Genomic DNA, 24,244 nt, shown 5'->3' with positions numbered 1-24,244 from the left:
TACACATGCGGGTGGTTTTGCCTATTGTGTTCAGGGCCATTCAGTGTGTGTTATAAATAAAGCAAGTCCTCTGGAGGGTACATATTGTAACATTACAGGTTTTTATTGCTGTGAGTATAGTTAAAGTGCATACCCATCATCCTATTTAGCGATATGCAGTGACTGCTTGTATTTGTTATGTTACTAGAACCTTTAGAACCTTTAGCGCTATTTGTTCCATATATCATCTGGACCATTTCAGAATTAAGATCAAGAGAAGTAAAACCGAAGGCTGAATGTCTTAGAGAACATCTAAATAAATAAATGTCAGTCTTGTTTGTGTTTTAAAATGCTGGAGGTTATTTTATTAATAAAACTATCATTTTGCATAGTGTTTGTCATTGCAATTAACTGTATGTTATCAGAGATGTTTTGTCTGAAAATTCACATTTAAATCCCTAAAATATTATTAATGTAGAACTTTTTCAAAGTACTGTTATTATATTTCACACTGTGATTTCTGTAAAATCTTTCCTAATTTAACTCCACTTTATTTGTCACAGGAAAGGAACATTGCTTGTGAACAATGTATTTGCTATTGTAGCAGCATTGCTGATGGCCTTAGCCAAAGTAGCGGGAGTCCCCGAAATGATCATACTGGGCCGATTTATTATGGGCATTGATGGAGGTAATTCTTTTCCTTCCATTACTTTCAGAGCACAATACAAGAGATAAATGTACCAGTCCCAATTCAATATCGGTAAATGTTAGTAGCTGACATTCTGCTGCGAGAAAGGAAATAGTTTTAAGCATTAGACCGTGTAGTCATTTCTAAATATCAGGAAAGGCAAAACACAGAGAGGATTTGAAAAGACAATTTTATCTGGATGACAAATAGAACTGTAATAACAGGGTTTAGTTGATAAAACAAAGCTATCAGACAAAAAAGTGCAAAACGGGCCAAGAGAGATACATACTGCTACCATTGTTCTGTTGCAGATCTTATTATTGATAAGGTGAAGTCTTAAAAGGGTACTGTCTCTACCCAGGATATTTAAGAGAACAGCCCAAGCACCATAACCACTACAGCTCTCTTGGGTTGTTCCTTTAAGCATGTGTTTACTTATGCTATATATTTAACAAAAAGTATTTGTGAGATTTGAAAAATAAAATAAAATGTAGAAATGTTCAACTTTTTGTCCTGGAATTGGGTGCCTCCATCTCCCTGTCAGTTATTCTTTTAAGATCTGGATCTTCCACTACCAACAGATAGATCATTAGACTTGTGCAAAACTATTTTTGTACAAGTCTAATGATCTATCTAATAAAAAAAATTCGATTTTTTTTTTTAATCTCTACAAACTCCGCTTCATCTGAAAATATAAACTTTTTCAGGATGGTTGAGTTTCAGCCACGTGGTGGATTGGCTCAACTAAATTTTGTTAACGAAACAAGTTTTAGAAAATGAATCAGAAAAACCAAAAGGGTGCAAAATCAGTGTAATGCTAAATATTTACACACATAAATAAATATATACATAATAGTATGTAGACATAGCAGAAATGTTTTGTCCTGATGAAAGCTCCATGTCGGTGCTGAAACGTTGACTTTTTAAATGGATTGAATAAAAGTTAGATTTTATTTGAAAATCTCTACAAAGTCCTTGGAGTGAGGTCATTTCTGCTATGTATACATGATTCTTGCCAGACCAGCACCGGGCACCACAGAATTTCACCAGGAGTGCAAGCCCTCGTTATTTGTATAATAGTATGTACATATGTTGCAGTGTCCTGATTTTCATTACATTTGGTTTACCAATCAAGTGAAAAAGTAATCAATACAGAAAAAGAGGAGGAGCAGTAAAAATATATATTCATATATTATGTATTTATTAAATAGATAAAATATAGATATAGATTTATTTTTCAGAATAAAAACATTCCATCAGTCATCTTTTTTTCCCATCAATTATCTTTTTTTTTTTTGCGTCACATTCAGAATTATGTAACACAGATTTAAAACAAACATTAGATTTATCATAATGTCCCAGCCACTTTTACATCAATTTTTTGGTGAGTGTTCAACACAACTTATTAAATCTGTAGTTTTCATATTTTTGTTCTTTTTGCAGCCTAACCACCATTTTTTAACATTATAGGTTTATTCATCTTTCCAACATATAAGGGTTTTATTTTACTTCTATCTTTTACGCCACTCGAAATTTGGTGGTCTTCTAAAATGGAAATTTCTGTGAAAACTGAAAGAATTTACTGTAAATAAAACCATCACTTTTAGAACACTTTAATAAATTCAATTAAAATATAAATGGACTCTAACCTTCACTTTTCACAACACTTTGATAAATATCCCCCAATGTTTAGGTTTCTCAGCCTCATTTGCAATATGTGCCCTGGCTTTGCCTTGATCGACCAGAAATCACTCTTCCAAACATTATATATATTTAAAAGAAAATAGAGCCTGAAAAAAAAGATTGTCACAAGTTGATTAATTGTAATGCTTAAATTAATGGGGCCATTTCCGGCAGTGAAGGATCCCCTTAAACCAAGGAGGCATATAATTTTGATAGGTATAAAATGGCAAGGTTGGACCAGATATCACTGTTGTGGCTAACTCAGTAACATTTCAGTCAATCATTGAATAATATTTTCTTCCAAATTCAATTAGAAATTTTGCTGTCTAATGCAAATCAATTAGTCAATAAGTTGTCATATATAACCAATTTATATAATAAATCAGTCAAAATACAAATGCCACTGTGTTTACGCTTCAATGAAACAATAACCAGGTGAAGAGCATTTTCTGAATCACTTGATATGACAAAAGGTAACTGGTTTACAATTTAATCTAAGATCGTCAAGGTGGACTAGAATTCGGAGACACAGGCTCACATCCCCTTTAAATTGATTTCTTGACAGATATGGAATAGTATCGTTGACATAAATTGACATTTTAAAATATTGACATTGCAAAAACCATTATTTTATTATAATACGAAGGCAAGATGGGAAAAAGGTCTGGCGGGGACAGGATGAACATTTGGCAGGATTGATGCTGTGTATAATCAAGGTTATTCGAAATATTACATTCTTTCTCCAAAGGATAGGTAATTAATGACTTGTTAAATGCTAATACACAAAGGTCTGGTGTAAATTGTCAATGCAAGTACAGTGCAATAGCTTGTCTGTTCCAAATGAGAGAATCTCTATACACTTAAAATTATAAGTAACAGACTTTATATGTTAGGGGTCTCCAAACAGTAAATCCTTTGCTTTAAGACTGGCAGGGCATTCTGGGGTGGGATTTTACAACAGCTGGGGATCTAATTTTGGTAATCCCTGCAACAGTAGACATAATAAGGCGCAATGAGGTCCTAGCTCTGGGATAGGCAACCTTTGGCACTCCAAATTTTGTTGACTTCATCTCCCCTAGTGCTTTGGCAGCATTATGACTGTGAGAGACATGTAGTCCACAACATCTGGAATACCAAAGGTTGCCTATCCCTATCCCAGCTAGTTAGTTTACTATGGAATGCACGCATGGATAATATAGGTGTAAACTGGTGTGCTATTACACAACCTACAGCTAATGTGATATTAAACTCAGAACCTCCCTTAATACCTATCTAGAAAGTGTCAGGGTTATCCCTAAAAGTGTGGTTATTTGAGCATAAAATAAGAATTCAATTTGACCTCTTGACAATTCAGGTTTTAGTGAATAACCCTGAAAGCATTTTTTTCCAGTTTCAGTTAAATGGTCGAGAGAAGTACCCAGATAATAAGCACATATAGCAAATAAAGATATTTAATGCAATGTTGTGTACCCCATCACAAATAAAAAAATGTTTTCGGCATATGATGCATATGTTGTGCAAAATTCTTTGTAAACAGGATTTTATTATTATTATTTTTTAATACAGGTATAGCCCTCAGCACGCTACCTATGTATCTAAATGAGATTTCACCAAAGCGAATCCGAGGATCGTTGGGGCAGATTACTGCAATAATGATCTGCGTGGGAGTTTTCACTGGACAAGTATTAGGCTTGCCAGAAATATTTCAAAGGGTAAGCCCATAAATGATTCACTTAATTTGTGGCTATTGAAGAATCTGTTCTTACGTATGTGGTCTATTGTCTATCCAATGAATATGAAATTTGAGGTTTCAAGAAACCGTTATTCTTTTTATTTATTTGGCCTTGATTGATATATAATAATAATAATAATAATAATAATAATAATAATAATAATAATGATAACATATTAATATTTTTGGATAAACTTTTGAATTTCTTTTTTTATCGTAGTTTGAGTTTATTTTGTAATCATAGTTTTTGTATTAATACAGAATAACATGTACTCCAGACAATGCGGCATTGAGTGCTGTGTGTGTCATGGCCCCTAAGACATTTTTCATTGTTAACTTTTTGTAAAGTTTCATTGTTAACTTTACAAATTTTAATATCATTGTAAATAAAAAAAAACATGGCTAAAGGGGCAAAAGAGGAAGGAGTAAATATAATAAGATGCATTATAGAGAAATGGTTGTTGATAGATTATTTAGAGGTGAAACACTTTGGAAGTGACACTTTATAATACGAGACTCGACAGATGGCAAAAAAAAACAGGATATGACACATTTCACTAGCATTTGACTTTAAAAAAAAGGATAACTCAAATCATTGATTAAAATATATATGTATATATACAGTTGTGCTGAAATGTTTGCATACCCTGGCAGAAATGGTAAAATTATGGCATTGATTTTGAAAATATGGCTGATCATGCAAAAAGAAAATATTTTATTGAAGGATAGTAATCATATGAAGCCATTTATTATCACATAGTTGTTTGGCTCCTTTTTAAATCATAATGATAACAGAAATCACTGAAATGGCCCTGATCAAAAGTTTGCATACCCTTGAATGTTTGGCCTTGTTATAGACACACAGTGTGACTCACACAGGTTAAAATGGCAATTACAGGTCAATTTCCCACAGTCGTGGCTTTTTAAATTGCAATTAGTGCCTGTGTATAAATAGTCAATGAGTTTAGCTCTCACATGGATGCACTGAGCAGGCTAGATACTGAGCAATGGGGAGCAGAAACTAACTGTCAAAAGACCTGCGTAACAAGGTAACGGAACTATATAAAGATAGAAAAGGATATAAAAAGATATCTGAAGCCTTGAAAATGCCAGTCAGTATTGTTCAATCACTTATTAAGAAGTGGAAAATTCAGGGATCTCTTGATACCAAGCCAAGATCAGGTAGACCAAGAAAGATTTTAGCCACAACCGTCAGAATAATTGTTTGGGATACAAAGAAAAACCCACAGGTAACCTCAGGAGACATACAGGCTGCTCTGGAAAAAGATGGTGTGGTTGTTTCAAGGAGCACCATATGACGATACTTGAACTAAAATGAGCTGCAAGGTCGAGTTACCAGGAAGAAGCCTTCACTGCACCAATGTCACGAAAAAGGGTGGTTATAATATGCCCGACAACACCTTCACATGCCTCACATCTTCTGGCGCATTGTAATTTGGAGTGACAAGGTCAAACCATAAGCGCTATGTTTGGAGAAGGGTCAACACAAGTCCTATAGTGAAAAGAATACCATCCCCACTGTGAAGCATGGTGGTGGCTCACTGATGTTTTGGATGTGTGAAAAACATGGCAGTGATCCTTCATTGTTGTCGTATACTGTTATCTTTAAGAAATGTAAAAATTGGAGGGGCGATAATAATGTTAAGGAGTTGGCTAAGATAGAGGGCAAGTGGATCTTCAATGTGAATACTTTGTCCCCGAAGGGATTCAATTTAGATTTTGAGTTCATTCATTTTTTATAGAATTTATTTTAATTATTAGATTTTTCTTTTTCTGAGTTTTTTTCTGAGATTTTTTCTCCTTTTTAGAAATATATATATATTGAATTTACTTGTTTATCAAGGTACTGGAGGCTCCACTTGCTTTCTGTCTAATTGTTCTTCATATATGGGGATTTTTTTGTGGTTACACATTGCTGTGTTTAAATATATGTGTACTAATGGCTTTTTCTAACAAATACATTATTTTATACACCTTTAAGTTTCTCTCTATTCATAGAGAAACTGATGATAGTTGATTAGAATATGTACTGTGCATACACGTCTATTTACTATTTTATATTGATTATATTTTTAATTTTTGTATTTTATCATTTTGTTATGATCTCCTGCAAATATGGAGTGTATGGTTGCTATGGGGACTCAATTACAACATTAACCCCTTAAGGACGGAGCCAAATGTACACGTTGTGAACGAAACAAAATGTAAACAAAACCTGGCATTTGCGCTATATGTCTGTCCAACCGTAATTCACCTCTTTCATATTAAATGCACCCCCCCTTATTATATATCATTTTATTCAGGGGAAAGAGGGCTTTCATTTAATATCAAATATTTAGCTATGAAACATAATTTAATATGAAATAAATGGGAGAAAATAAGATTTATTTTTTTATTTTTTTAAGTTCTACATTACATTTTAACTGTCAATGTCATAATACTGTTTGAGTTTACTGCAATAAAATACACATATTTGTATTCAGCAAAGTCTCACATGTAAAACAGTACCCCCTATGTACAGGTGTTCTGGTGTTTTGGGAAGTTACAGGGTCAAATATAGTGTGTTACATTTGAAATTGAAATTTGCCAGATTGGTTACGTTGCCTTTGAGACTGTATAGTAGCCCAGGAAATAAATTTACACCCATAATGGCATACCATTTGCAATAGTAGACAACCCAAGGTATTGCAAATGGGGTATGTTCAGTCTTTTTTAGTAGCCATTTGGTCACAAACACTGGCCAAAGTTAGCGTTAGTATTTGTTTGTGTGTGAAAAATGCAAAAAACGCCAATTTTGGCCAGTGTTTGTGACTAAGTGGCTACTAAAAAAGACTGGACATACCCCATTTGCAATACCTTGGGTTGTCTACTATTGCAAATAGTATGCCATCAAAAGGGTAATTTTAATTCTTGGGCTACCATAGGGTCACAAAGGCAACGTAAGCAATCTGGCGAATTTTAATGTGAAAAAAATGAAACACAAGCCTTATATTTGACGCTGTAATTTTTGAAAACACCATAAAACCTGTACATGAGGGGTACTGTTGTACTCGGGAGACTTCGCTGAACACAAATATTTGTGTTTCAAAACAGTAAAAAGTATTGCAGCAATAATATCGTCCGTGTAAGTGCTGTTTGTGCGTGAAAAATGCAAAAAACTTAACTTTTACTGGCGATATCATCGTTGTAATACATTTTACTGTTTTGAAACACTAATATTTGTGTTCAGCGAAGTCTCCCGAGTAAAACAGTACCCCCCATGTACAGGTTTTATGGTGTCTTGGAAAGTTATAGGGTTAAATATAGTGGTAGCAAATTAAATTCCCTATACTTTCGGCATGGGTTGTCAGGCAGGTCCCACTAATTGTAATTAATTAGGATACCTAATTATGTAAAAATATTACATAAATATATGTGTAGTATTAATATATGTATATATATACATATGTGTATATATACGTATATATATATATATATATAATTTTTTAAAATATTTTTTATTTATATATAGGTATATATATAGTGATATATACGTATATATTTATGTATATAGATATATATATTATTTTGTTCTACGTATATTTTGATATAAATATATATATATATATATTAATATCACAATACAGTTAGAACGAAATAAAACACATCTATATATTTTTTAATATTTTATTTTTAATTATTTTTTTATTTTATTTTTTTACGTATTTACATTTTTTTTATATTATATATAAATATATATATATAACAATAATTATATATATATTTAATCAGTATCAGTCTACGTGTGATTTGATACTAATATATATATATATATAATTATATATATTAATATTAAAATACACCTAGACAGTGTATGTGTGTGTATGTATATGTGTATATATATACTTAGATCATATATATATATAATATATATATTTATATTTATTTATTTATTTTTTAACTGTTGTTTATTTGAATTTAGCCAGCAGGGGGACTAACTGTCATTACAGTTAGTCCCCCTGCTGGCATTGCTGCAGCCAGCTATCCCGGCCATGTGATTGTGAGGTCCTCGCAAGTACCTCACTCTCACATGGCCGGGGGGGGCTGAAGCGGATGGAGGTGCCACGGGGGGCTCCGTGGGAGTCCCCCCAACCGCGATCGCCGGCGTGGGATCGCCGGCGACCGGGTAAGTGAAAAAAAAACGGAGGGCGTACAATTACGCCCGGCGGCGTTTAGAGCCGCTTTAAAAAGGATGTAATTGTACGCCCTCCGGTCTTAGGGGGTTAAGGAGTAACCTACATCCTGAACGCCGCGTTTCAGCGTGCGTTCCAGCTGGCCGAAAACCGGAAGTGTCGTCACACGCAAAACCGGAAGTGACACGACACCGGAAATTAAATCCAGGTGAATGGCACAGATAGGACCTATATAAGAAGACTCAACAGGACATGGAGACAAGCACTGGAAGAAGGCTGCTAGCCGAAACGCGTCTGCTTTGACTTAATATATTTGTTATTTGTTATTTTATGTGTATTTCCACACTCTGGGCTACTATACAAATAGGGGTAAGTGGAATTCCAATTTTGTCATATTTTTTATTATTGTCTGTCTTGGGTTCCACCTCCATAGTGCCCTGTAGTGCATACATTTTTATATATTTTTTAACAATAAATATATTTTGCACTTAAACTTGGAGTCTCATCTACCTGAATCATCTTGATCGCTAGCCAGTATTTGGCACCCCTGAACCTGATTTACAGAGCCTGGTATGGCTCTGGAGAATGTGAGTGAGAGTCATATATTCATTTATTATTCATCAGTCATTATACAGTTTGCACTATAATGTAAAGTTGAATATGAATTCCATAAGAAATAAAAGAAATGTGTTTTTCCTGCTCACTCATGTTTTCTTTAACAATGGTTCATATATCACCAATTTACCAAGGGTATGCAAACCTTTGAGCACAACTGTATGTATTGATCACTCATAAGTCACTAAAATCCAGTTTAGGACCCATATGCAAATTTCGCAGTTGTTCCCCAAAAATATAAATATAGATCATTTTAGCCTCAACTGAACAAAGTGAACTAAATTGCACTGTGACAAATACTAATGGACATTACCATTGTCAAATGAAGGTGATTGATCATATTTTGTAGGAAGGACTTTGAAGGGGATTGTTTAAGAGTTTAAATGTAGACAACAGGTGACATGAAAATGCATTTATTGTTTCTGAAACCCAACACATTTGAAATGCATTGTTTTTGTAAACAGCCTAAAAGCTGTCATTAGTACGACGCGGCCACTGTGCATTTTACTAGAAGTTATTAAGTATTCAGTTATTCTCAGACGTGTTGCCATAGATTTCATTAAGTTAGATTACAATTCATGTTTTGCGTGAAGCACAAGGTCACATAACACTTTGGAAATCAAAGTGGAAAGCAACTTGATTTGTTGGTAAAAAAACCGAGTAGGATATTTGGGGGGATCCACAAAAGCATTGAAAGGGTATTATCTTCACCTCTGAACTTCCCCTCTGAAATCCATGCGACTGAGGCTGGTTAAAAGGTTAATCTAAACACCATGACCACTAAACTGATTTGAAGTGGTTATGGTGCTCGGAGTGTGTATGTACAATGTTTACGTTTGAAGTGCTGCACATGAATAATTAAAGCACATATTAACTCCACCTCTGGCCCCATCATTAGCCAGGAGAATAACAGCTTGGCTAATGTCTATTCTTTACATAAAAGACATCTGTCATCAGAGCTCCCAGCATGCTTGTCACCGGCAACCAATGGCAGCACTGCTCTTGCCTCCATGTCTCCCAAGTGTTCCTATCAGCCTGGCGTCCTCTGTACATCCCGCCATCTGCTAGTTAGTGGGAGTGACATCACCAGAGTAGGATACAACTATGGAGGAAAAGTTTGTCTTTAGCATGAAATTGCAAGTTTTTCCTTGTTTTCGTCATAGTTTTTTTTTTAAATCTTTTTGCTAAGGGAGGCATGCCAGTAAGAGTTATTTTAATTAATATCAGTGTTAACGGTTATGAAATATAAAATGGAAATAATCTAAAGCCTAACTTTTCCTAATATACATCAAACACTAAAGCCTACACTACTGTCTAGATTTGGTTACGGAATGAGAGAGAACAAACTTTTTGTATTTACCAATAACCATGCAGAGTTCAGGAACCATTATTGTCTTAAAACCAGGCCTATATATTGTGCTTTCATTGTTAGTCAAGTTCCTTAGGCCAATAGAATGCCTTCCACCATTCCCACTATTGGTGAGACAGTCCTAATTCCGTTGTCCTGTGCCACTTTAGTTCCCTGTTGTCCCAGGCTATCATGCCGCTACAGTGCGCAGGCCTGTCCCATTTACCTTTCTGCATGGACCTGTCCATTATGGCTATGCCCCATTAAGGTCCTAACCAGCTTGACACGATTGAATACTTACCAATGCTTGGAGGTCTGCTATAGTACAATATTAACAACAACAAATATTATCAGCTTTGCAGTGATTTGTTAATTGCCTCGCAGGTTGAAGGTTACAGGCAGCCAAGTTGACTTATGCTGTCAATAGACTTTGTCATTAACCTATGGTCATTGTAATGTGAGACCGATGGTGGCTTGCTGTATATTACTCAAGCAAGCATGATTCTAATTTGCCTGAATTTTTTTTAAATCACTTAATATTAAACATTTACAATAAACGTCTTAGACAAAAACCTTCATTTTCTATTTCTTTTTATTTCAGGAGTCTCGTTGGTCTTGCTTATTTGGAGTTATCTTAATTCCTTCCGTGTTACAACTCATAGTTTTACCTTTCTTCCCAGAGAGCCCGCGGTATATTTTACTTCAAAAGCAAGACACTCGGAAAGCTGAAAAAGGTATGTACCTCCCAAATTCAAAGACATGCAAATATTCTCCAGTGCTGCTGTCATGGTAACTGTTATAAGAAGTGACAAGTACACATTATTTGTCACTAGAAAAAAATAAAACTGTTACAAAATTATGGAAATTGACTTTAAGATGTTTCTCTTGTATCATTTAAGCACAGACATCAGTACTGTCTCAGCCACAGTGTAAGAATATTTATGTTTAGTAAGATTCTGGAGAATAGAATTAGCCATGCAGCATTGCTTTTAAGCAATTCTCAACAATAATAGAAATAATATATTTTTAACACATATTTTATGCCACACAAAGTGAGACCACATCTGCTGCTGGACATTGTCTCATCCAGGTCTTATTAGAATTTGAACTATATTTTGAGCACATTGACAACATTTTTCACTATGAGGAGGAGCTGTTGTACTTGTCTTCTGTAAACACCACCACAGTGCAAATGGTATGTGCAGTCCGCTGCATCATGCAAAGTATGCATTAAATATCTAAAAATATCAATATTTTCAAATCGCGGAGAAAATTAAAATTTTAAACAAACAGGGATATTTACTAAAGAAAATTCTAAATGAGTTTTATATTGAAAGGGTTACTGCATCCTGATTAATCTTACTTTTCTTCTATAATTTGCACTGATGTGCTCTTTATAATATAGTTTATAATCTTTATGCTGATTATAAACTATAGAAGCATATATACAAGACACTACATAAGAGAGAATACATATAAGATTAAAAAAAAAAAATTTGAAATATAGATAATGAATAATAATCAGGAGTCCAAAAAGTAAGTCCTAAAGTGTCTATGCCTGATAAATACAGCAAAAAGTCCAAATAAAATCTTGTATAAGAAGTCAATCACAATCTTGTCAGGGGAAGTATTCCTCCGTAAGGTATAGGCATAGGATATTCGTGAGATTCGTATGAAAAAAATAAAAAGACAGCAAACAATGGTGCAGTATATCCCAACAGGTACTAAGTACTAGTTTGTAAGAGGTCTATATGGTCCTACTCGCGTTTTCCAGAGCTATAAGACTAGCTCAAGTGTGGATGGCATACAGTGGTACAATGCCCACTTATGGGATATGTGATGTTTTTGCAGTAGATGGATATGGTATAAGGACCATATGAAATATAAAAGAAATAATAATAGTGCTTATTGTATAAAAGCCAGAGATGAAATCATAAAATACCAAGTAGTTACTCACATTTTATTGAGCAGGCAGACTGCTCAATGAATAAAGCTGGAGCGGTATATTCCCCACCAAGGAGTTTTTGGGAGTAAAATTCTCACTGGAACAATGAATAAAAACTCTTGTGCCAGGTAAAAATAAAGGTAAAAATAAATAAGAGTAAAATGGCTGACTCACAAGTTGAAAGTTGGAAAAATACAGCAATTAAAATACAGTTAAGCAAATACAAAAATTTTAAAATACCACAACGCATTTCTCCCCTTAGGGTTTTCTTAAGTGTATTAAAAAAAACAAAGCAAGTGAACAGTCAGCTCTTGAATTTCATGTGCTGAGGGCACGAATCTGAGTGACTTTGACAAGAGCCAAATAGTGGTTAGATGACTGGGTCGGAGCATCGCTAAAAGGCAAGTCTTGTGGGGTGTTCCCGGTATGCAGTGGTTAGTAACTCCCAACAGTTGTGCAAGAAAGGACAACCAGTGAACTGGCATCAGGGTCATTGGTGCTCAAGGCTCATTGATGCACGTGGGGAGCAAATGCTAACCCATCTTTTCCAATCCCACAGATGCACTACTGCAGCTCAAATTGCTGAAAAACTTAATGCTGGCCATCGAAAGGTGTCAGAACCCACAGTGCATCTCTGTGTGCTGCGGATGTGACTTCATAGTTTCAGACTGGTCAGAGTGCCCGATACCATAGGATACATTCAGAGGTGCCTATGGTCAGCCTCGCTACACAGTCACTTTTGTTTAGCACATTTGGCCCATATTTGGCCATGCTACATTTTCCCTTTGATTCATTACATTCGGCCTACGGATTGCTATGGTACATTTTCACTTTGGCCACGCTACATTTTCCCTATGGTTTAGTACATTTGGCCTACGTTTTGCTATGGTACATTTTCATTTTGGTTTAGTACGTTCAACCACACTACATAGTCACTGTGGTTCTGTATATTCAGCCTATGTTTGGCTATGCTACATTCATTCAGCCACGCCATATTTTCTACGTCATTAGAAATTTAGATATCATTTGTTATATCATCAGTTAGTTTTCAGATAGTTCTACTCATTTTTACTGCAATGCATCCCTACTTGTGTTTTTATAAATCAACCTACTGTTCATTGATTGTTGCTGAATTTACAAATTATGGACTACTACAGTTTACTAAACCTCTCTCACCTATTAGTATTTGATGATATTTCCAAACATTTAGCATGCGGTTGGTGTCCAATTCATAATTAATAATTACTATTTTAAGTAGCTCAATGACACCTGTACTAAATTGGGTGTTTTATGTGTCTATTAATAATGGCTGGCTAAGTTACATAGTTACATAGTTACATAGTTACATAGCTGAAAAGAGACTTGCGTCCATCAAGTTCAGCCTTCCTCACATATGTTTTTTGCTGTTGATCCAAAAGAAGGCATAAAAAAAAGTTACATCTCAAGTTCATTACCAAGTCCTATTCTTTAGAACTGCAGTTTAAGCTTCTACTGTATGTTTTAAGGCCATAAGGAAACATGAGACTCTCATGCATACAACACATATTATCAGTTGCTTCATTGTGGTATGTATCTGCACGATATTGACCTTGTGGCTCTGGACCTCTGTGGCTTGCTGGGGCTTTCTGCACAGTACTGGGAGGTTTTGCTACTATAGAGCTTTGCCGGCCATGCAGTTACACTGTAGGTTGCTGGAGAGTTTTGTTGCTGGAGAGCACTGTTGTACTGAGGGTCACTAACTATTTCTGTGAGTTTTTCCGCTGTGGACCTCTGTGGTGCACATATGTAGTGCATATTGTTGTTCAAGTTTTAGTTTTCCACCCCAGGGAAAGATAAAAAAAAAAGAAATAAACTTCCTCAGACTGAATCAGACTCGCTTTTACAAAACTACCTTTCTCCTTACCACAACCACTTGCTCTACAGAATGTTAAGTTAATCTTGGTCTGGCTGTTAAAGTACCTTAGTTGGCCCTAGGTAGTATTTCAGTTTCTCGTGCCATTAGATAGCTGTCTAGCGAGGCCAACTTCCTTCCTCAATTCTGGAGGTTATTGCCCTGCCCCTCAGCCCAAATCATAGTCCACCTTATTGGCAAAGCAGTTATTCCCTCACCTGTCACAGCCAATCCATCTTGAATCTCTTTGATTACATGTTGAATTTTTTTTTTTAGTGAATAACCCTGAATGTTTTGCATGGCCATGTCATAAAAGAGCTCGGAAAAGCACCTTGCGGTATCAATTCTCTTTTTCTAGATTAAAAACATTTTGACAAATACAAATGAATGTACAAGTGATTATTGTGATTTTTTTTTTTTTGTCTTCCCTGCTATTCCTCTTCTACTAGGCTAGAATGTGCAGAGTGAGTGTTTCACAGAGTTCCACAGCAATAAAACCTGCAGTCATGTGTAGTGTATGTGTTTATCACAAAATGACAACGATGTAACAAAGTACATGTCCAATGTGTATGGGTGTGCAAAGTGGCACAATATTACAACTGGAAGTAATTGCCTCTCTTTTGCCCATTTTGTTTTTCAAATACAGATTGTCTGAATATGATACATTAATGTTGTTTACACTACATGCCTATTGTCAGTGTTTGCATGAGACCCTGACAACTGCCAGGAGAAACTGGCAAAATAAAGGGAGCCAACACAACAGCACAGGAGTGATAGTTCATTATTTATCGTAGAATATTAGTGAATGAATGCGAGTGTTGAATGCATTCTTTGCAATAAATAAAATAATAATAGTAATTTTAATTTAGAGGATTTGCAGATATAATAGCTGCAGATATGTATAGAACATGTTTCAGCAATAATGGTTATATCCTTTGGGGCAAGATAAAATGTAAGTGGGAGTGTAATGGTACATAAACACATTTCATTACTTGATAGACCAATTGAAAAATAAGTACATGTTTCTCTAAATCACTTAAAAGTGTATTTTAAAGTATGATTATACAGCATGCTGATGATACGTTCTATTCAATCACATAGCAATCTATGTGATCAGGATGTGCCCCACTGTAATTCTGTGGTGCAATTTTCTTGCCATTTGGGAAAAATAGTTTATACTTGGGTACATTCATGGATTTATAATTGCCATTTAGCAGTGTATAATGAAATTATAAGTAGTTCTGTAAACATAGTGCAAGGATGCGTTTGAAACATCTATTAGAAGTAGATTTGTATTTATTAAAATACACAGAACGTCAAATGAAAAGATGAAAGAATGGCAAAGAAATTCAAGTTTCTCCAATAAAATTTTTGTATTTTGTGACTATGAAAAATTTACACTGTAGGTGGTGTCAATTAAATGTCAGCTGTCTTAGATGGCAAACAACATCCTGGGAAGCCACCACATTATTTAAAAAAAGAAAATGTGAAACTAACGTGAGTCTGGTTTATAATTACATAAATGCCAGCTTTTTCTGGAAGCAATCCTGCATGGCCATGAAAAGTGTGCGTGCCAATTATGCATGTGTGCATTACAGTGGTGTGAGTGTTATCATTTATTATGGTAAAAAAAAGAATGTCCCTTTAATATTAAAATATAATGGTGGTGTAAATTTCACGATAAAGGGGAAAATTACTCAAAGAATGTTTATAAAAAAAAAAGCATAATTGCATTTTTTGCCATCTGATGCCATTTTATCGGTATTTTATTTTTCTTTAATGTGTCTGGATTGTCAGTTGAAATTTTCTCTAAAATCAGAACTGTCATTGACACTCTGACCTTTAATTTCCCTAGAACTCTTCTATTAATCTGCTCCCATAATATGCCTTGTGCAATATGAGGTACATCTAAGCAGTGAGCATCAATCTTCTGTTCCTCTTTCACTTGACTTTCACAATCTTGTTATGACATGTTTTTGATTTAGAATAAGACTTGACAAGGATTAAATGGCTCGTGGCTGTTTTCATATACTTGAAGTTCTACAATTATTTTGTATAATTATTGATCTCTGCTAGAAATGATACATAAGCTCAGTTTTCTGCCACTTGTCTTGACTTTTAACATTTACTTGTATTTTCCAATGTATCACGTTATACATGTGTCTGATGGATTGTATTGTTCATTAAGCAATCTATAAATACAATGCCTTTTGTGATTCTCAGCCTACTCAGCATCGAATTATCCTTGTAATATATGCATGTCGGTATCGTAGGTTATAGGGTGATATCAGAAAACATAGTTGACAATTTCAAAGGCCGATTTGTAAACCAGCAAATATTTCAAAATGTTCTACTAAAATGTGTTACAACATCACATTTATGGTATAAATAGATGTGTTTGGTTGAACAGCTTTCATTACAGTAACTGCACAGTAATGCACAAGCAACTTACACACTAAATGGTAGTGAATTAGGGGTAACCACACACGAGAAGGATTTGGAAATTGTTATAGACAACAAATTAGGTAGCAATATGCAATGTCAATCTGCAGTTGCTAAGGCCAGTAAGGTTTTGTCATGTATAAATAGGGGCATAAATTCTCTGGATGAAAATATAATTTTGCCTCTTTATAAATCGCTGGTAAGACCACACCTTGAATATGCTGTGCAATTTTGGGCACCTGTTCTAAAGAAAGATATCATGGCACTAGAAAAAGTGCAGAGACGAGCTACAAAATTGATAAAAGGAATGGAGCATTTTAGTTATGAAGAAAGGTTAAAAAATGTAAATCTCTTTAGTTTGGAAAAATGGCGCCTGAGAGGGGATATGATAACATTATACAAATATATCCGGGGCCAGTACAAACCATTATCTGGAAATGTATTCATAAACAGGGCTATACATAGGACGCACGGTCACACATTTAGGCTGGAAGAAAGGATTTTATCTAAGACAAAGAAAAGTTGTTTTTTTTACAGTAAGAGCAATAAGCATATGGAATTCTCTGCCTGAAGAGGTGGTTTTATCAGAGTCCATACAGATATTTAAACTGCAATTGGATAAATACTTGCAAAAACATAACATACAGGGATACAATTTCTAATTAGTGGGGTAATAGCTGCTTGATCCAAGGAGACATCTGACTGCTATTTTGGGGTCAAGAAGGAATTTTTTCCTAGTTTGTTGCAAAATTGGAAGCGTTTCAGACTGCGTTTTTTGCCTTCTTTTGGATCAACAGCAAAAACATATGTGAGGAAGGCTGAACTTGATGGACGCAGGTCTCTCTTCAGCTATGTAACTATGTAACTTGTGTCAGAGAGGTAATCTGCCTTTTGATGCAAGACGCGTCTTTTATTAATACAAATACTGTTTGTTGCCGGCACCATATTTTGAAGCAGAGAGTTACGTTATGGTGTCAAATTACATATCTAAACTCTTCCATTAAAATGCCAAACCATTTTTAGAAAAATTACAGTTTTTTGTGTCTCACCTGCAGAATGTGATGTTTGTTTTGACTTTGACTGCTTTCTAAAATAAAAGGATTTAAAAAAAAACAACTTTATTTACTTAGCTGATCACAGCACGATGTCCCTTCCCACAGCACGGCAAATGCTGCACGCGCATTAGACCTCCACATAGGAAAGCATTGAATCAATGCTTTACTATGGGGAAAGAATCTGACGCTGGATGTCCTCATGCAGAGCGTGAGGACGTCCAGTGTCAGATACCGGACTCTATTTTTAGATTCTAAAAGGACTGTCCTGTCTTTTTTGTAATGGTTTCTATAGTATTGTTGAGATTTTCCAAAGAGTTATTTTTGTTGATTAATTTGTTTTTTAATTCTAAGCCTTGTTCTTCAAAGTCTGTGATACGGGAGCAGTTTCTACGTAAACGTAAGAATTGGCTTTTAGGAATGCCTTCAAGCCATGGTTTGTGATGACAATTAGAATGGTCAATTACTGTATCCTTTTTTGAAAAAAGTTTTAGTGTTGATTTTGCCATTGTGGATAAAAATATGTAGATATAAAAAAAATAATACATTTTCGACTATGTTCTGAAGTTAAAATTATACCATGGCTGTTGTTATTTAAATGATTTAAAAAAAAAAATTAAGAGAATCTTCTGGCCTTTCCAAATAAAACACAGATCGTCTATATATCTAAAATAGGAGACCAGGTTTGTCCTCCAAACATGCTGGCCCCAGATGGCCATGGAATTCCCAATTGACCATGAAGAGGTTAGCATAGTTTGGGGCAAACCTGGTTCCCATATCTGTATCTTGTTTTTGACTTTAGAAATAATCTAAAAAGGTGTTTTGGCCCAGTCAGGTCTGCTCTAGGTACTGTCGCAGCATGGTGAGTCTGAGGAGTAGACCGCTGGGGTGCTTCTTCCTTTCCAATGCCTTCTGCCAGACTCCCCCAGGATGCTGCACAACTCTGTTACAAGTATGTTGGCAGTGTTCTACGGTGGTGTGTGGTTTCAGCATGGTAAACGGGGGCCATCTTTGTACACTTAGTCACCATCTTAGGCAGGTTTGGCTGCGGTAAACTCACATGTCTGGGCCCATTCACCGGGGCCTCTTTGTGCGGAGCCAGGCTTGGGTAGTGCCATGGTGGACTGGGATATCCCCCACCGCTCCGGAAGGGGGGGGGGAAGGATCTGGGTGGCAGAACTTCAAAGCTGGGAAACCGTCCGCGTCTCCTGCCGCACTTCAACCGCTAGGCCGCAGTACGGACTTGCCTCTGCTAATTCATTTGTAAAATCGCAGTGCCCCAGCTATGCTCCCACTGAGCGCACTGTGGTGAGGTTAGGTAAGAAAGCCGGTCAAATCAGCGATATCCCAGAATTAAAGGCTCAAATACAGCCACTTGCTTGGAGCTCTGGATGGATGCGACTACTCTGCTTGGTGGTCAAGCTCCGCCCCCCCCCAGGCATGACGCAACATTGTATCAATTTATATCAATTCATATTAAATGAGAATCTTTTTGAAATTAAGTTCCTCAAGTACAGGTATTATCAATGTCTGAAATACGTATAGTGCTTCCTGTATTTACAAAATGCAACACACAACGATTCAGTTTTAATCTGTCCACATGCAGTGTATTTTATGTGCAATAAATGCTTTATATCTCAGCATGAAACTGTAGTAGATCTAACAACAATACAGCAAGGTAACCACTTTAAACTGACAATACTGTTAGGTATGCATGCCTTAATATGTATTTGTCTAACATAATTTAGCTAAAATACAACCCCTTAAAATAGTTCTGTTGTGTGTCCTTTTTGTACGTTAGTTCCAAGTTATGATGCATTATTCATTAGTGAAGTGAACCTGTTGGGATTCATAGTTTCAGACTGAGTGACGTCATTGTCCACATCACTCCCGTTGCTGTAGAGTTATAGAAAGATAAGACTCAAGCCATTTTGAAAACATTCTTAGAATTGTGCCAGCGTGACCTGGAGATCATTTCCCAAGTAGTTTTGGCTTGATTACAATTCTTCAGACAACTTGAGTACCGTATATACTCGAGTATAAGCCGACCCGAATATAAGCCGTGTGTATGTATGAGTGCAGTGTGTGTGTGTGTGTGTGTGATGCAGTATGTGTTGCAGAGCCTTGGTGGGGGTGGGCATTTTTATCATTATTTTTTAATTATTATTTTAATATAAACTTTTTTTGTTATATTATAATTTTTTATTTTATTATTATTATTATTTTTAATATTATTATTTTATTTATTTTATTATTATTTATATTTTTTTGTCCCCCCTACCTGCTTGATCCATGACAGGGAGGGGGGCTCTCACTCCCTGGTGGTCCAGTGGCATTGGCAGTTCAGTGGAGGGGGGCTGGCAGAGAGCTCTTACTTACCTCTCCTGCAGCTCCTCTCAGCTCCCTTCTCCTACGCGCCGGTCCGGTCAGCTCCCCTGTCAGCTCACAGTGTAAGTCTCGCGAGAGCCACGCTATGACCCCGCGGCTCTCGCGAGACTTACACTGTGAGCTGACAGGGGAGCTGACCGGACCGGCCGGGAGGAGAAGGGAGATGACAGGAGCTGCAGGAGAGGTAAGTAAGAGCTCTCTTCCAGCCCCCCTCCTACACAGCCCCATTGTCTGTATTATGGCAATGTAAATTGCCATAATACAGACGTTGACTCGAGTAAAAGTTGAGTTGGGGTTTTTCAGCACAAAAAATGCTCGACTTATACTCGAGTATATACGGTAATTGTATTTAATTCCCTGGGGAAAAGAAACGAGCATCCCTATGGATCCCCAGCTCAAAGACATTATTCTGAAATATATGACAGAGGGTATTCCTGTGACAACATATAGTATTATTATGACATTTCTGTCATTTCTGTGTATTACTCTTGTCTGGAACTTCTGTATTTTGTGACAATGAGCATCTACCTCTTTTTAAATAAAAAGTGCTTTTAACCCCTTAAGGACAGAGCTTCGGAAGCTTGTCTTTCACTTTGTGACAACGGCATTTTTTGCATTTTTTGCTGTTTGCGTTCAACTGCAATTTGCATTTGACTAATTTATTGCACCGACGCATATTATATACCGTTTTTTAAAGGACAGAAAGGGCTTTCATTTGATGTAACATGATGTAGCATGATGTACATGCTTATTTGATGATGTAGCATGATGTACATGCTTATTTATTATAAAAAAAAATACAGAAAAATGCAAAAAAAATGAAAAAAATTGATTTTTTTTACAGTTTTTGCAATAATAATGTGTGCCTAATTAGTGCAGATTAAGGAAAGTAATTAAAAATAAATTCATTTAGTTGTTTTGATTTACAGAATATATAATGTGTCTGGGATTTTCAGTTTTTTTTGGTAGTTACAGGTCACAAAGCACAAGGAGTAAAATAAACTTTTAATATGGAGCGATTTTAGAATTTGGTATGTTTGTCTTGTAAGCTTTATAGCCATAAAAGAAAACAAAATTGCCACACAAAAGTATATATTTATATAAAGTAGACACCACAGGCTATTTACCTAAGGTTGTTTTGACACTTTCTACGTAGCCATTTTACCGCCAACCTCTGCTAAATATTGGAGTAAAATTGTGTTTTTTGGGGGTTTTCGCACACAAACTTATAGCAAAGAACTTCTCATGTGTATTTTGTAAAGTTGGTGTGTGGTGGAATCTCGGTAAAAATAAATTTAGTAGGCCGAGATTACCACGTGGCATGTGTACGTGCATATGCTGACGTATTGATCAGTTGGTTGCACGAGGCAAGATACGATCAGTAGTGTACGGAGCATGTGCAAGAATACAGGATGTAGTATTCCCCCTCCTCCATTGTGCTGGACAAGCCATGCGGTCAAGCAGGAAGTTAATTCTTATTTGTATCGATTGGTTAAGAGAATGTGCGGGTGGAGCTTAATATGGGAGGAGTTATGTGCCTATATAAGGAGCCTGCACTATTGTCCGGGGCTCAGAACTTGCTGTATTTTGGTGACGCTAGTCCCTCTGAGTCCCGATCGGTGATCCAATAAAGAATCTCTTCCTTCCTGAAGAAACCTGTGTCCATCTCTCTGTGCTTCGCTTCCGTCAGTTTCTCCGGTATCATTTGGTGCATTGGCCGGGAAGCTCATCGTTCAACGGTAGCTGAGAGGCAGAGGCGTGAGACGGTCTATCTTTGCCCACGTTCTCTACGGCTGCACCCCTGAACTTCTGCGTGGACCTCCCTTCGTCTCGGCGCCACTGGTCTGTTGTCCAGGAGATCATCGGCCTCTACGTGAGAAGTGCTGGGGTGTCCCCGTCGATGAGTGTGAACTCAGGTTCAGGAACGAGGAGGTAAGACAACTGCTGTTTAAGACGGCAGGACCCACTAGGGGTATACCGATTGTGCGGTAGGCCCAAAGGGGTTTGAATCTGTGTATCTGCCCCCTCTGTCGGAGGGAAGGAGCGAAGGCGCACCGCTCGATCGAACGCTCTTTAGTCAGACCGTTTGATTTTGTTAGTCAGGCGGGGTCCTGGTGTAAATAGCCCTAGCCGGACACCGGTGTCTTGTCTAGACTAGCGTTCTAGGGTGTATATTACGTTCGCTAGGTCGGAGGGACTGGGAGACTAAGCGGCGCCTGTGTAAATTCGGTTCGCTAGCTCTCAACCTATCTGGGCTAAGTGGGAAGGCGTGTAAATTTGGAACCCACTAAACTTTTGATAGTGCGACTAAGAGGCGCCTGTGTAAATTCGGTTCTCTAGCTCACTATATGTGGTGATTGGGCAGTGTGGCTAACCAAAACGGGTGTATATAGTTTTAGGTAGTCCATTCAAGGTACTGGCCAATAGTTTAGTTGGGAATTGTAAATGTGTTAAAGATTGTTTAGTAAAGTGTATATCTTGTTAGATAGCGCGAGCTCAGCCGTCTAGCGAGAGTGTTAATAGTGTGTTGCTGTATTATAGTGCACGGTACCATAACCCTGTATATTTACTGACACTGTATATAAGTACTAATCATTGTCGTCCATTGCATGTTTAACACCATAACCACTAATAATTGTATTGTGACCTTAACTTGTGCTTTGACCTATGCTAACCGCACTGTAACCGCTATTTGTAAAAGACAATGTTACTGGGGTGTGTTATAGACGGGTAATTCATATATAGAGAATTATAGCGTGGGTGACTGTATAGTTACGCCAAAGGGCATAATATTGATTATATAGTGACTGGTGTAACAGCTGTGTGTGTACGGGAATTCCCTGAGTGTTTATTGTGTTATTGTGTACGTTTCACTTGGTAACCGTACCACGTGGTGCTGTTGCCAGAGGAAACGGGTGTGACTGTTGAATAGTACGCGTGTATAGTATTCGTTGTCGACGACGTTCCATTGTTAAGTATGGGTGCGTCGCAGTCAACGATTCCGGATCCCTTAGGTTGTATGGTGAAGAATTTTAAAAAGGGATTCAAAACTTGTGATTTTGGGGTTAAAATGTCTCCTGTACGTTTGGTCACTTTGTGTACTAGGGAGTGGCCTACTTTGGTTGCGGCATGGCCGCCACGTGGCAGTTTGGATCCAACTCTGGTACAGCGCTTACACGTGGCTGTATCGGGTAGGCCTGAACTTTACGGCCAGTTCCCTTATATTGATTGTTGGAGACAGGCCGTAAATGACTCGCCAAAATGGCTCCAGACATGCCACGAGGAGCAATGTCGCCTCATGGTAGCTAGGACTTGTTTGTCCACTAGGACTGGTGTTAGGCCCATTTTGGACACGCCCCCTGAGTCCGAGATCCCTTTACCGCCCCCTTACTTTCCGTTAAGAGGAAGTGACGCAAATGCATGAAGTCCTGCAACCCTCCCCTCATTACCCTCATCCACTTCCGCTTCCTCCTCCAGTACAGGATCCACCCCCCCTCGTACTAAATCTCCCCTTCCGGAATCAGAACCAACCCCCATTAAAAACGAATATCCTGATTTGGCGCCACTTCAGACTTCCGGTCAAGCTTCATCTAGCTCGGCTCGAAGTGTTTTATTTACAACCTTTTCCCAAAACCAAGCTCCCACATCCCCATACCCTATTTCTCCCCGACTGGAACCTATGACTGACGCCCCTCCACGTAGCCCCATACAGACCCGACAGCTGACCGGTGCCCAACAATTAAAACACTATCAGATGCCTCTTCGTCTGAATCCTGGGTCAGCCTATATCGATGCCGCAGGCCAAATGGCACATGCTGACCCAGTCTTTGTATATGTCCCATTCACGACAACCGATCTCTTAAATTGGAAGACCCACAATTCCTCGTATACTGAGAAACCACAAGCTATGACTGATCTGTTCACCTCAATAGTACAGACACATAACCCGACATGGGCTGATTGCCAGCAGTTATTAATGACTTTATTCAACAATGAGGAAAGGACAAGAATTAATCAAGCGGCCATTAAAGCACTAGAGGATAAAGCCCGTACTTTAAACCAAGCCAATCCATCAGCATGGGCCGCAACACATTATCCCAACACCGATCCCGATTGGAATGTAAATGGTGCTGATATGGTTCAACTCAGAGCCTATAGAGACGCTATAATTGCTGGCATGAAAGCCGGAGGAAAGAAAGCTATTAATATGTCGAAGACAGTTGAGGTGATTCAGAAAAGCGATGAAGCGCCCAGTGTCTTTTATGACCGATTATTGGAGGCATACCGC

At 37.2% G+C, this 24,244-nt stretch overlaps 1 protein-coding gene across 2 annotated transcripts in view; it reads left to right on the top strand.

Annotated features, from left to right (window-relative positions):
• SLC2A9 (solute carrier family 2 member 9) overlaps positions 1 to 24,244 on the top strand; it is a 248,021-nt gene that overhangs the window by 55,013 nt on the left and 168,764 nt on the right. For both annotated transcript variants that reach the window (XM_063457783.1, XM_063457784.1), the window contains 3 exons: positions 543 to 667; positions 3,917 to 4,062; positions 10,840 to 10,972. In XM_063457783.1, coding sequence (XP_063313853.1) covers positions 543 to 667; positions 3,917 to 4,062; positions 10,840 to 10,972 — 404 coding nt within the window. The remainder of the gene's footprint in view (positions 1 to 542; positions 668 to 3,916; positions 4,063 to 10,839; positions 10,973 to 24,244) is intronic.

The sequence above is a fragment of the Pelobates fuscus genome, chromosome 6 (genome assembly GCF_036172605.1).
Source record: "Pelobates fuscus isolate aPelFus1 chromosome 6, aPelFus1.pri, whole genome shotgun sequence".
Lineage (NCBI taxonomy): Eukaryota > Metazoa > Chordata > Amphibia > Anura > Pelobatidae > Pelobates > Pelobates fuscus.
Note: the sequence above shows the minus strand (reverse complement) of the source record. Positions and strands in the feature narration are given on the sequence as shown.